This window comes from Canis aureus, chromosome 22 (assembly GCF_053574225.1).
Source record: "Canis aureus isolate CA01 chromosome 22, VMU_Caureus_v.1.0, whole genome shotgun sequence".
In the NCBI taxonomy this organism is placed as follows: Eukaryota; Metazoa; Chordata; class Mammalia; order Carnivora; family Canidae; genus Canis; species Canis aureus.
In genome coordinates, this window is record NC_135632.1 from 30,625,931 (window position 1) to 30,641,189 (window position 15,259).

Consider the following 15,259-nt stretch of genomic DNA (forward strand, 5'->3'; position numbering starts at 1 on the left):
GAATAAGGATGAGGAATTTAAATAGCTATTGCTCCCTCCACATTCACACTGCCAACTTTCTATTGCTTTTATTGCAGTTTATTCTGTTCAAAATATATCCTAGATTGAGAAAAGAGATGCAGTCCATCCTTTATGACTTTATTGAAAGTCCTGTGTGAATTAGCAACTCCTTTGATGATTGTTGAAGTCTACATTCTGATTGATTAGATGAGTGACCTGCAGCGTGGTATATTCAGGATAGAGAGGAATATAGAACACATTTCTGGATACACACAAATATTTGAGTAGCTATATGGTTCACTATAAGAAAGCAATTTTATTTTTGACAGGATGGGAGAAGTGGTCTTTTAATGCAGAAATGGTAAACCAGCTCAGCCATATTACCGAGGAAGAAATTGAGGACAAAGTATTAGTTGACCATTTAATTATTATCCTGCTGGTCCGGTCTGAGACAAAGTCTACAATAGACTTTGTTTTCCTTCAGTTCATTGTTTTCCCCACCACTTTATGTTGCTTTCCTGTATACAAATAGTTATTAATATAGTCATCCATGCTAATGTACAGAAAGGTAGTTCTCTACATTAATTAATATTTGAAGGAAGGAGACATCTAGACCACTTGAATCATTTAGCTTTATGATCTGATTTCAAGAAAGTTGAACATTACATGGGTATGGGGGTAGAGTATTAATTTAAAATTTAATTTTAAGTGAAATTTAATGCCATGTCTGCTATGCATTGGTCCTATGCCTTAGAAACTTACATAGGCACATCCACAATAAATTTGAATAATCCTATTTTTAAAAATTTTCTTCTTTGAATTGTTTTATGATTTCCTGCTCTTTTAATTTGTGAGTATAAACACTCTCTTGGTTAAATAGTTCTTTGGCAGTAAAATATGTAGCACCTTCAAAAAAACCCAAATTATAGCTCTGATGATAATGGCAGTGAATTATTGTACTAGATGAAGGGAAGCCTAATAGTACCTAAAGATTGCAATCATTATGGATGAGGCAGTGATGATATAAAATGCCAAAAGCCAATTGTGTTTGCTTATGTGAATAGAACACCACTCTTCAAAGATTGGGACCAGTGAGAGGAGCAATTTGTCATATGTAATCTTTTCTCAAAAGAGAAATACAGTACCTTCCCAAGACTGTTTCCCATTTGTCTGGACGATCTGGATGAGGTGCAGCAATGCTTTTTCCAGAGACATTTGGCTCTTGCAATGCATTTATATTTGTTTCAAATGAAATCAGAGATGCTTTCTCTATGACTTCCTTGCCATGGGTGTGATGCATGGGAAGGGATACATAACCATAAAGTCAGACCACCCTTGGGGATTTTCAGAGCACCAATGGTGACCAATCTGAATTATTGATCTTTATTCATGAAAAAAGTTTCCTAAGGGAAAGGATATAGTTTTATAGCAGTCTAAACTGTAATAGATGTTGATCTGGTGTTGATAAATATGTGGAGTGAAGGGAAGCAATTCACAGAAAACCCACTGTAAGTTCTAGAGTTAGGCTTCATCCTTTATTAGGTAGTGAGTAAAAGACAACTGATGATTACAACTCCAATTTAAGAGACCATTTAAACAAAAATGGTTCCATAGCGAAGTGAGGCAGAAGGGATTTAGGTATTTCTGAGTTTTCTCATATGGCTGATGGAGAAAATATGGCTGATTTGTTTGTTCCCAGCAAATCATTAAAGTTAGTAACACCTTGTGATCCAGGACTCTTTGCATCCCACAGGCCCTGACTTCTAGTGGACTGGCTAATTCACTTTGGTGAAAATGGGGAAGAACAGCAAAGCACATAGTAGTGAGATTGCATCAATTAACATTAAGTTCTCCAACAGAAAGAGGTTTTATCAGGTGTAAAGGTTGTTGGATAAGGATTCAGGTTAATTTATAGTGAAAGATCAACATATTGACAAAGCAGAAAAAAGCAACTAAAGTTCAAATCCGTTAGAAGCTGGTCACACAGGATACAGACAGAGCCCCAAACAACACACTCATGAGCATCTTTCCATCTGGTTAAACCAGCACAGTCTGTGTGTGAAAAAAGGAAACACTTACTAAGACCAGAGAGTAGAGGTATTGGTAAGTGTAAAATCACCAGATACTCTCAAAAAACAAATTTTAATACTAACCAACATGTTTAACCAGAGATGTATGGTTTAAAATTCTTTTTTCCAAAGACTAATGAAATACGTTTTTTTTTCTATCTGCCTACCCTCTTCCCTTTCCCATGATTTGTTTTTTCATTCGTTCATTTCTTCCTCCTTAATTTAACAAAAGATATATAAAGCCAATTGCTTTACAGATATGTTTATATGACAAATGTCTATAGCTAGATGGTGGAGATGAACTCCAAAGACCATGTTCAATGTTGAGCACCAAGCACGCTATGGGTGTTTCTTAAATATAAAATGACAAATGCTAAATACCTATCTCTCAAATGGTTTCATCTTGAATCTTTATACCTCTCAAAGGTTACTACAATTTAGATAAGAGCAGTTTCAGGAAGGCCATACCAAGCCCTTCCCTATAGATTTAAATAATCTTTACAAAACCTTTTCAAAAATATTTGTTTTTCTCTAAACTTAAATCATGTAGGGTTGATTTGTACATGTTTTATCATTGTTCTAAGTTTGAGTGTCCTTGTTCTTATTAATGCAACAGATTGGCTGCATTGAATCCCATCATAGTGACAGGTATAGGATAGCTTTCTATGGGAAAAAGCAAGTAGCCTTTATCACAAATTAAAGGCACAGCTATTTTTTATGCCATTTGTTACCAACTTAATGATAACATGTAACATGGGATGATTATATAATTATTTTATATAGATTTTCTTTTTATAAGTTATTCTCTTAATCTTTCTAACATATATACAATATACATGTATTTATATATACCCCTGATAAATCTTGTTTTAAAGGTAAAACATCAACTCCTTTCAGCCTTATGGTGACTATCAAAGGCTGCCAGTATTTCATAACTCCACTAGAGAAATGATGGTCAAGTGCATCTTACCAGAATTTTTTTCAACACTATATCCTTGGTCTGCAATCACCTCGGATTCATTTTTTCTTGTTTTACTAACATTTAAATATATATATTAATTGTTTATATCATGTCAGTAGGAGATCTAAAACACAAGAAAAAGCCCACAACAATAGCTAACATCTATCATCATGTTCAAAGCAGAAACCTTTGCCTAAGAGACAATCTTACTGGTATGATATAAAAGGGATATTGCAGAGATGCAATATTCTCTGTTTTTATTTCTTGGATATGTACTAACATGAAAAACTTTACTTTGCATTCTCATATTAGGTTATGATCATTCCTCATCCATGAAATAGAACAATTGTACTAATTTCTTTCTGAACACCCATGATGCATGGGTTTACTTATTTTCAGATATAGTTTCATTACAAAGACTTCCCTCTTTCCAGAAATACTGCTTCAGGGTGGGGAAACAGTACTTTGTAGGAAATTACCTTTAATGATATCTTCCCCTACCTCTATGCTCAGCCCTGCTCTCTTGTCCTCAACTTAAAGTCATATACTGTATAGGAGGGGAAGAACGTGGACCAGAAAGACCTCCACTAAACCCTCCGGTGTTTGCGTATTCTTTGACTGCTTACTGGCATGAAATAGTTGTTCATTCTACCTTTTGCAATTCTTTAAAACCTAGTGGCATAGATTGAGACACAGCACTATTGTTTTACAAGACATCTACTGTATCTACTTTTGTTGGGATAAATACCCAGTGATTGCTGTCATAGCAAGAGGACCAGCACGGGTACTACTATTCACAGTGTTGCTTTTGTTTTTTTGTTTTTGTTTTTTGATTTTTGTTTTGTTTTTTGTTTTTCTTTTTTTTTTTCATATTATCTTAATCTACAGAGTAAATTCTTATATATATACATTGGAACCAGTTAATGCCCTTACAATGTATAGTTGTTTCATAAAGCAGGAAAGACAATGCAGAGGGAAATAGGTGCCCAAAAGCACAGTCACAAAGGCTTCAGAAGTTCTAGATACCACTACAAGTCAATGCTGGAGATCACTTCTAAAACAATCAATGTTCAAGAGGAATGCTTTAATTTGGAGAAAATACCACCCCTCCCTTCCCGCCCCCAAAACCTCCCTCCATTTTTTTTTTTTTAAATAATCTTTTCAATTCACTATCAAAAGTCCTGGCTCTTCAGATAGACTTTAAACTATAAATAAACACTGCATAGTTCTCTTTTGTTTTGTTTTTTGTTTTTTGTTTTTTGAAAAATTATTGCAGTACAAGTACTCCCATTTGGAATTCAGTAAGGAGCAAACAGCACAGGAGTGTGGGCGGTCCGGATAGGTCCAGGAGCTGGCCTCAGGAGTGCTGGAGGGAGCGCGGAGGTTTGGAACAGTGTGGCCGCTGGAGCAGTTCGGAGACTGAAGGGGGAGTTCACGGCCACTGCAGCAGCGGCGGCTGCAGCTGCCAGTGGATTTGGTAGAATTCGCGGAGCCAATGGCTTTGAAGGTTCTTTTGAAAATACTAATTTTACCTGCAAGGGAGAGAAAAAAGAAAAGAGCAGTAGGACAGGAGTTTGGGCATCACACTTAGATTCCAAAATGATGGGCAGCTTTCAAAATGCAGCAGGAAACAACCACAAAGATAAAATCACATTTGTGAAGGGTCAGTAAGAATAATGGAAAGTGTAGAATAACTTTCCTTTGGAAGAGCTAGAACATCCCTTGAAGACGACCAACCTAGGATATTGAAAAGTCCTCTAGAAAAGTACTCGGCAACCTTACTTTATTTTTCTTCATAAATATACCTCCTGAGGAAAGTATTCATGTTGAGAAAAAAAAAAGTATGGAATTTTTACTCTACACACACATGTTAGCTGTCATGGAATAGATACTTTAAAAGAGAGATTTATTAATGCTGTCAGCTACTATTAGACTATCCAAGTGTGTAAACTGGGGAGCACAGCAAGGTGTGAGGTATTGATGAAGAGAAATAAAAATAACAAATTCCACTTCAGGGAAGAAACTTATCTCTCCCCAAATCTGACATGGTCTACTTCCTCTTTATGCAAATGGTAACAACATTCTCTCAACTCAAGCCAGTTCATTCCTTGGCTAGTAGCATTAGTAAGATGGCTGGTCTCACAGAAAGAATGTTCCCATTTATGGAAACAGTAACATAGTGAGACCTGAGGAGGATTTGGATGGTAAAACTAACACAATTTGACTTCCCTGTTTATTTAAGAACCATTCACTTGATTGTTGAAAGCTGCATCTATGCTGGTCAGAAATAGCACTCAAAGTTATGACTAGTGGTGCTGAAACATCAGCTCTGTGCAGAATTCACAGTCTTTCAATGCAGCTAAAATTGCTTCTGTTCAAGAGTAGAGTGACTTCATTTGCATAAAAATGGGTGATGCTACTAAATTAATTGGGTCAACTCCTACTGAGGTCTCATAATAGATGATTGCAGTTTTCCTTTAACTATATTTTCATGTGCCAGCAGCACACAATAGCACCAATTATTAATAAGATCTATTTTGAAGAAAACAGAATTCAAAATGCACAACTCAGCATATACTGTAGATCAGTTGTTCTTAACTTTTCATTGAGCCCTGGGTCTCCCTGATGAAACTGATGGTCAATACAATCAGGAAACAAATAAACAAACAATAAAAAACACCACAGGATCATAAATATTAGTTTGAGATTATCAGGAGGTATCACAGGTTTCTGCTAAATTCCTAAAAAAAAAAAAAAAAAAAAAAAAAAAATCCAGGTCAGGACATTAGTACTAATATGTTCACTAATCTAAAAGGTATATTTGGGGTAATGGGAAGAACGCATCTCCCAGGAAGAATTTCACCAGGCCTTCGACATGATTCTTGGCTGAATAATTAAATAAAATAAGCCACGCCTTTGAGGGTGTGCTATTCAAAACCCAAAACTGTTGGGGGTATCAACAAAACCAATGCTTGGTCCCTTGAAGATATTAAAAAGGACATGTGAGAGCTTATTTTTCACTGACCTTTCCTAAAATTATCCACTAACATCAAGACCAGATTTCATGACTACTTACCTGACTCAAGAGTTTGGCTTTCCTCTCTTCACCATGCTCTGTCATTAACCAGAGGCCAACTCCAAAGGATAAAGGTACTGGACTGTGGCTAAAAGTGGTAAACCACCCAAAAAACTCATGAAACTAAAATTCTATTGGTGGAGTAGGGGTTGGACTTTCCGATCAATTGTTTGTCATGACTTAGGTACTTTCCATTGATTTCATTTAGTAATTGACAAAAAAATAAAAAAAATAAAAGGTCAGTGGACTGTGGGACATTCAAGATCATTATGGTTTGGGAATCAACGATGACACTCACCCCCAGTGGATGTGCTGCCTTCTGTAGTTTGTTGTAAGGACTGTATTTAGGTTTCGGGGGCTTCCCAGCAGCTCTGTCTTTGTGCCTTCTACTGCTAATGTGCTATTAAAAGCAATTAAAAATGACATCTTTTAAAAAAAATCATCCCCAAACCCTCCCTCGTAAATACTGTTTTAACCTGAGGAAGAATATTAATTATTTCATACAAGTTGCAGAAAGATAAAAACAGAAGAGCATGCACTTTTGTCCTTGGATTCTGATGGCTTGAGGATATATATTTTTATGCTACCCATTTTAGTATATTTTTAACAAATAGAAGGCTCTTCTTTTTCTGAGCCTTTCTCTTTATCGCTGCACAGATCTCCTTTTTAAAAGTGTACAAAGGAAAAGAATGTCTAAAGGAATTTCATGTGCAAATAAACAAAGATGCCCAGGCAGGTATGAATATATTTCCATACTAATATTTATCCTCACATTTGTACAGCCAAATGTCAACCCCTTAAAGTCTAAAGATAAATAACTAAGGTGCATAAAATGAGTACAATATTGCACATATGCACATAAAATACAACACAATATGAGGGCTGGGCCTTCAATTGGCAACATATAACTGATCTCTTTGGAAGGCTATTCACAGTAAAAGTGAATGCAACAGGATTAGTCATCCCTTTAGCAGGTGGCTGCAGGATTTAGAAATACAGTACAACACCATGTAATAAAGTACATAAAATAAAAGAATAGAACAGTATAAAATTAGTTGTAATGTGTAAATAGTCTAAATAAGTAAAAATGGAACATTGCAATTTGACCTTTAACAAAAATCAACACTTTTGAGTGGGAGATCTGGTAGAGAAAAGATCTAATACCCCTTTTCCTCCCACTCTTCAGATATAAGAATAGTACAAATTCACTTTAGGCATTTTTTGAAAGGACTTAGAAAATCTTACATTTTAGTATTTCCTTGGAAACTAAAATATGCATAAATAAGGGCAGTGGAGAGAAGGTAAGTGGATAGATGGATGGGTGGATGGGTGGATAGATGGATGGATGGGAGAGGAAAACAGCAAAGAAAGGGAACAAAGGAAGGACACATATGTGCTCATAAGGATGTCCCCTATCTGTTGTTTTTATTTCTAGAATATGTGCTGTCTACCTGTTTAAGCTGTGTTTCCGAGTTGACGTGCACATCACAGATTTCACAGTGAAACGTTTTGTTTTGCAGACCTGTGTTTCCCTTATTAACTGGTCCTTTGCCTTTCACACCTGCCCTAGGAAAGGCTTTGATGGTCCCACTTCCATTCCGGGCTTCTAGCATGGTTTTGTGCTTAGTACCTGCCAGGAATATTTAGAAAAAAAGAAAGAAAAAAAATATTAGCTGGTTTATGCCTTTAGGAAATGGTACAATTAATAAAATGTGATGTCTAGTTGTAGAGCATTTCTTCCGGGGATTATTACTGAAATATGCTTCACTCAGAAGACAATGTGCTCTGACCACCTTCCATTACACTACTCATGTTTTTACAACGTCCCGTATAACAAACCGACACCATTAATATAGCACCTACACCCCAGAGTCCTAAGGTGAAATTAAATGGGTGTGACTTAGTTTTATTTCCTCTTGATGCTAATAAGACAGAAATGATAGAAGATGAGGAAGAGTGATTTAGTTGCTAAAGGTATAGTTGGAGGTGATGTGTAACAAATGTCTTCAGTTTAAACATGGTGTGTTTATAGAAGTGGCACTAATTAAATACTCACTTTCTAAATAGAATACAAACAAGCTTTCCTGGCTATGTGTTTTAGGTCCCAAAAGGAAGAGCAAGAGTATAAAGATCTTACTGGAAAAAAAAAAAAAAAAAAAAAAAAAAGCCCTATTAGGGTAGTAAAGCCCACACTGATTGGTTATGTCCTTTCAAATGTAAAAACAAATGACCAAAAAGATGAGGGGTGAAAGGTTAAGCAAATACACTATAAATAAAAGCTTCTTTTTGAATAAACCAATAACATCTTCTGACTATTCTTACACATAACCAGTGTAACTTAAGCTATTAACATTGTTTTCTATTTTTTAATTTTTTTCTAATTATTAGAGTTCATGAATGGGGGTTTCCTCTCAAAAAATGGCTCACAACTTTCTTTTTGTTGGTGTTGATAACTATTCTTTATTTTTCTCACTTAGCTACATGGTTTTGCTATGAAATTTTCTCTTGTTACCATTTATGCCCTTTTTGCCATTCTAGTTGTTTAAATCCTTTTTTAGTGGTTTCCCTTTCCTAATTGACTTTATTAAATTCTTATCAGTTCTGGAAGCATTAAAAATAAGGTTCTCAACTTCAGATTCCTGGACTGGCCTCCTAAGACTATTGACTATTAATGAGGAAAACAGGTTGAGGGGCGCACTAGGTCAGCACCAATCACCATCTCCTTAAATAAGAGGTGATGAGTACACAAAACAGGTTTACAGTCACGATTCTGTCTTTCAGAATGATTGCAACTTTACTGAATCCAATGTTAAAAAAAAGGAAATTCTTACAATGTAGATTCTCTTACTCCAAGAATATGAAGGTCATATTCTTATGTACAGCTCTGAAAATGTTCATATCCCAACATATTAAGGAAAGAGAAAAAGGTCAACATCTTGTCAGTAGACTGGAGGACTTGAAATACGGAACCACAGCACTGCTCGGAGGTGCTGGTGGGGAGACCTCCCTGCAGTAGGTCTTTTTTTTCTCGCAGCTTGCAAGCCCATCCCCCTTGTAAAACAGACATTCTTCGTACTCTGCAGGTGGTGTAAGTCAATGTAAGGCAAGACAATGTTCTAGGGAGTAAGATATATACATTTATACATACATATACATACACACACACACACACTTTGTGTCACTGTGTGTGTGTGTGTGTGTGTGTGTGTCTGGATGGTTATCCAACCTTCTTTATCTAAACAGGTGATTTTATCAAAATATTTCTTTTCCAAGCAGATTCTTCAATCAAACTGAAAAGCATTCCTGGGCCAGTTTGGCTTATCAATGCCTAGGAAGTAGTCAGTAGGAGAATGACTCTTACTCTGACTTTCTGTAGGGACGCTTGATCCACTCTGGTTAATACCTTTTGTAACTGGGAGTCTTACCATTATCCTAGAAGATGCTGAATAGGAGTGGCAGATAATCTTTGGGCCTTAATAATAATAAGGCCATGAACACTGACCCCAGGGGATTGACTTCTACTTCTATTGACTTGAAATGTGAAACAGATGTCTTAAGCAAGTCTTTACCCAGTTCTCTTCCTGAGCAGAGAAGCACAGATTAGACATGGGCTTCCTGAAGGCAACTCCTGGGTTTTGCTTATACTGTATTCTCAGTGCCTGACACAGTGTAGATACAGCTCAAGCATTAGATATTAATAAAAAGCAATGAACAAATTTGTGAAGAGCACCGTGAGCTCAGACTCTGGAATGGTGTGAATCAAAGTTTGCCTCCATGAGCTGTGTAGTTTACATTTCTTTGCGCCTCAGTGTTTTCAGCTGTGAAAAAGGAAATTACCTGCTCTACTGAAGTGTTGCATTAAATGCATTTATTGTTTTAAGGATTACTTTTGGCACTTCCATGTGCTCAATAAAATTTAGTCAATCCTCTTCTCCTTCTTAACAGTGTTGGTTTTGTTTAAGCAAAAATTTAGAAACCTCTAAGCACTTTAAAAGTTAGTAAAGTCTATCCTTTGAGAACTGCCTTTTCTGTATATTAAAACTTAGTGAAGAATAGAATAAATTCTGTCTAGAGATAGCTCAAATGAGCTTAGTGAAAATTATCAAATGTTGCCACTTCAAGTTATTGCCAGAAAAATTTGCCCAAATTAGTAATAAGCATTGACTATAAAACATTTCAAAGTTTTTTTTTAATAATATAGAGAAAATCATCAAAATCAGCTAAGCAAAGCATTACCTAGTAGAATGTTTGGGGGGGATTTCTTTGAAGAAAAAGATGAAACTTTTTTTTGTGTTGTGTCTGTAACATACGACTAAAAGGGGATTTCCAGATATTTTGAAAAGAGTGTGTCCTCATAATTTGTTTAAAACATTCTTAGACTGTTTTGTGAATCATTCTAGTAAGCTTAGGAGAATTCCTTCTCTTTTCAAATTCTAAAAATAAATGCAAAGCAGGAATGCCCATATTTAAATCCTGCATTCTAATGTTATGGAATATAAATCTATTAACTGCATCTTTAGTGAAAAAATAGAAAGAGAAAACAAATGAAATAACACAATTTAACCCCAAATAATGCCAGCAGCAACTGTGATCATACTAAGCATCATGCCATAGTAATTCATCTTTACAAAGTGCCATATGGCCATTTATCTCCATTAGAGAGAGAGAGAAAGAGACAGCGTGAGAAGTCCAAAGAGGACAATTGACTTGCCCAGGTTCACACAGAATTGTTATGTGTGGATCCGAGGTAAAAATGGTCTGATCACTTCTAGCTCATTCTATTGTAACATACAAGAGGCAGTAGTTGATGGAAGCTATAATAGTCTCAAAATCTGTTTCTGATCAAATTGGCCTTCAAACCTGGTTCCCTGACAAATAGCCCAATCTTAACAGTGGTTTCCTAATACCTAGCTCTGAAAGAAAGCAGAGAACTCTTTTAAAGTGATACTAGAGAGGTGGGTGGGGGTGTGTGTGTGAAGGCAGTGGAGCACTAAGGCAGTGATTGTGGTCTGCTGTGGGTGCAGGTAATACGGAGGTACATTAAAGAGAATTAGAAAATAATCACATGGACTCAAGAAGACAGTCTGCTTTCCACCAGCTCCATGAACTGGCAAGTCTTGATGATGTCCATGATAACGGACTGCTTCGTAGAAAACAATTTGTCTATATTCTAAACCATTAGTGTTTTTACTGTTGAGATTTAGAATATATTCAATTAGCCCATTGTCTTACTTATCCTCTACTAAACATCATATGCTCCATGGAAATTAATTTGTAGACCTCTGTGTTATACAGTGGGCCACAGACACACAGGAATTCAGCTACATGCTCCCGTTCCCTTAACAAGTCCGTTTGGAATTATTCAAGCTCACAAAGGCTGCAGTTTGTGCATTCAACCCCCATGAAAGTCCGTATTTTTGATGCAAACAGTAGATCATAAGTGAACAATGAGATGACAGCACTGTGATTGTAAAGATTAAAGGGCAGAATTTGAGTTAATTCATTTCTGTTATTCTATGTGACCACTGGAAGTGTCTGTTTAAAACTGTAAAACCATGTAGTGTCACAGTTTGGTTTGGTGAGCTCCAGCTGCCTACCTTGGTAACTGCCTCATGATGGCTCACTGCACTGGCTGCTTCCCTTCCCTGTTCCCTCTTCCCACTTCCTAACTTGTGCCCTTGGCCTCCCCTAAAAATTATTTGCTCTTAAATCCTTGTACAGAGTCTGCTTCTAATGGAACCCAAACTAAAACACACCACACTGATCCTACGATGAATTCTACAAGGACTACTTTTTTTGTGACAAGAGGGTGATCCTCTCTCCTTTACCCTCCCCTTCCCTGGGTTTCCCCATATGGGATCCTAAGGGAAAGATGAAGAAACCAGTGGACAAGGACCAGTTGTTTGAATATGGGAATGAACTGCATTCACCATCCACATTTAGAGAATGTCCCAGATACAACGAGCCTCCCACCACCACTTCAGTTACAAATCAGAGAGCTGAATCTGGAGATTGGAAATGGTGTGCAAAGGGTGTTAAAGATAATATATTCATGCATCCTCTCTTCTTCCTTTGTCACTTCCAGTTCTGGCTCAACTGGCTGGTACATATCTAGTGTGAGGCCTAAAACAAGCACCATAACTGGACCATGGAAAATGATCTCTGATCTAAGAAGGGAAATGAAGGGATCAAGAAATCTAAGCTGAGGGGGTAGGTATATAGTCCTCTGATGAGGCTGAAGGTTTGGAGGGGACATTCCTATAAAGTGATTCATGTAAGGCTACACCACATTTACAGCCAGATAACTCCCAGATAACAGCAGTTCTCAGCGCTGCCTGCACAATGCTTGTGAGGTCTATTGTTTTGCTTCATTTCTTTTCCCAAACACTATAGCTTCGAGGCCTGAATATATAATAAATTAGAATCCTTGGATATAGGAAATATATATATACATATATATATATATTTATATGAACATCTATATATTAAAGTGACACAGGTAAATAGTCTTTTAAAGCTTCGTGGGCATTTCCAACACACAAAGCAGAGATGAGGATTGTAGAATTAGAATATGAAAAATGTTGACCTGATGTGATATGATGAAATAACTGATTATTCTTTGCTTCTTAATCAGATGTTTCTGTTAGGAATTCAGGAAGGACATCCACATCCTTGATAAATTAACTCCAGTCTCAAAGGGTATGGTTTGTTTATTTGTCAGAGTTGATCCCCCACCAAAATGAATGTATTTCTCTGTTATGATGCAGAATGCTCAAGAATTCTTGAGAAATAAATGGACTTTCAATGATGATTTTGCTCTCTCAATTATCTGGCATCCTTGAATAATGTATTTACATGAGTAAAACATGAGGCACATCTGCATGGTATAGATTCTGACTTGGGGCCAGGTCTTTTTCTGTATTCCTCAGCCTCTGAACTCATGAACTCCCAGATGACAACTAATGTTGCATGCAGGGGGGAGGATATGTGCTGAAGGAACTGCTTTCCATCTGTAATTATTCCCTTAGAAAATCGAAGTCGATATTTGAACATGACTGTGCAGCATAGTGACTGGCCAATGACAGCCAACATAAAGCTGCGATATTAACCCAGGGTATGATTTACAAATGATTCTGTTTCTGTTGTGATTGCTGACAGGGTCCTGGCAATGAATCCAGCCTTTTAGAGAAAATCTAATCTAGGGCCAAAGGGCCGGCTAACATCTCAAGTAGGCTATGTATAATTATCTATGTCAATATATCTTTATATCGATATACAAATATAATCTAGATTTTATTGATAGATATGTAGATACAGACTCTTTGTATATGCTTGTCTAGATAGATAGGCATAGGTATGGATATATAATATCTATATAATGCCTTCCTATAGATAGAGAGCAGATGGATAAAATTGAAATATATTAGGGAAGCATTTCATCCTGGTTTATCAGTATTTTCTGTTTTGATTATGTTCAAATTTAGTGTTTAAGTTAAAGAGACCTACGGACGCCTGGGTGGCTCAGTGGCTGAGCATCTGCCTTTGGCTCAGGGTGTGATCCTGGGTCTGGAGATTGAGTCCCACATCAGGCTCCCTGCAGAGCCTGCTTCTCCCTCTGCCTATGTCTCTGCCTCTCTCTCTGTGTCTTTCATGAATATATAAATAAAATCCTAAAAAAAAAAAAGTTAGACCTAAGTTTAAATCTTAGGCTAATCTTAGTGGCTGAGTGAGGCTCAGCCACTTAGTTGATCATATGCCTTGTCTGAGCCTCAAATAGCAAGAATAGTATCTTTAGGTTGTCACAAAGAGTAAATAAAATATTACCTGTAGAGAACATACCTCAGTTGTTGCTCATAATAAGCACTTAAGTTTAATTGTCAGTGTGATAAAGATTTAGCTCAAAGTCATTTGCCATAAAAACCAAAATGGAGAGGTTTTAGTTAAAAGCACATGGAGTTATGAAGCAAATTTTGCAACTGCATTATTGACAAACTTTTTTTTTTTCCTTTGGTCCAAAAAGACCATTTTATTAAAACATGGGGAAGGGACCTAAGGGCAGAAAGAGCTGCTGTTATTGACCAAACTTTAGAAGTTTGAAGTTCTAAACTTCATTTAGAAGCAAATGCATGGGAGTTCATAGCAGTGTGAAAATCAAATAAATGCAAAGCTTATACTTTAGAATTATATTTCACTTTATCTCCTAATATCTAATAACACACGTGCACACACACATACACAGACACACATCCATAGACAAAAACACATACACATCGAGGCACAGGAGCCCTGGAAGTCCTCTCTTGAGCCCATGTAAATGACACTTTGCATGTCATTTATGTTTTTTAATTGTTAATGAATTCCATGTAATAATTGCCAGTTTTCCACCACCCCTTTGTCCCCTGCTGCAAAAGATCTAATCCATTTAGAGGAAGATAATTACAGAGCTGTTGAGACAAAAGAGAAATCACTGCATCTCACCACTGTTGTGCGCTTCCAGCTGCGAGGCGGAGTTGACAGCAACCTTGCATAACGAACAGTAAAGAAGCCGTTTTGCTTTTTCTTCCTCAGTCTCCGTGGAAGGACATGAGCTATTGCCAGTGGCTGTCGTGGGGCTTTTTTCCACTTTGGAGGTGATCTCAGTTGTCATAACACTGCTTTTGCGAATTTCCACAGTTGTCGTTGATATTGCTGGTGTCCCTGTGGTACTGTCTGCATTCAAAATAGCATAGGAAAAAAGGGAAAAACAGTGGTATTATCTTCCCCTATTTGGAATTGTATCACCAATATTACATTCTGCTAATAATGATAAGAGCAGCCAGCAATTGCTGTTTGTCGACTATGAGTCATTCATCTCATGAAGAAATTCACATAGATGGCCACTTGTAGTTGCCTATATTGATATAAAACATGTGGACAATTCTTAAAAATACACCCAAATATACTTACTTTTTTTTTCCTTCTGTGGGACAAATAAACATACCCACAGATTTCTCTTGTTAACATATGGCTTTAGTAGAATAGTCTTTACAATGTATTGTACTTTGTATACATATATTTCTACACAGACAACTTTTTAAAAATAAACACTTTTGTTTTTTTATTTTTCTTTATTACTTATCAATTTTCCTTCTATATTTTTTCTTTAATTAAAAT

At 36.6% G+C, this 15,259-nt stretch overlaps 1 protein-coding gene across 5 annotated transcripts in view; it reads right to left on the reverse strand.

Moving 5' to 3' along the window:
- Window positions 1-1,509: 1,509 nt before the first annotated feature.
- The window catches only part of ZNF385D (zinc finger protein 385D), an 892,499-nt gene continuing 878,749 nt past the window's right edge, over window positions 1,510-15,259 (reverse strand). For all 5 annotated transcript variants that reach the window (XM_077865367.1, XM_077865368.1, XM_077865369.1 and 2 more), the window contains 4 exons: window positions 14,585-14,815; window positions 7,558-7,736; window positions 6,405-6,506; window positions 1,510-4,562 (listed from right to left, as the gene is read on the reverse strand). In XM_077865367.1, coding sequence (XP_077721493.1) covers window positions 4,329-4,562; window positions 6,405-6,506; window positions 7,558-7,736; window positions 14,585-14,815 — 746 coding nt within the window. In that variant the 3' untranslated portion in view covers window positions 1,510-4,328. The remainder of the gene's footprint in view (window positions 4,563-6,404; window positions 6,507-7,557; window positions 7,737-14,584; window positions 14,816-15,259) is intronic.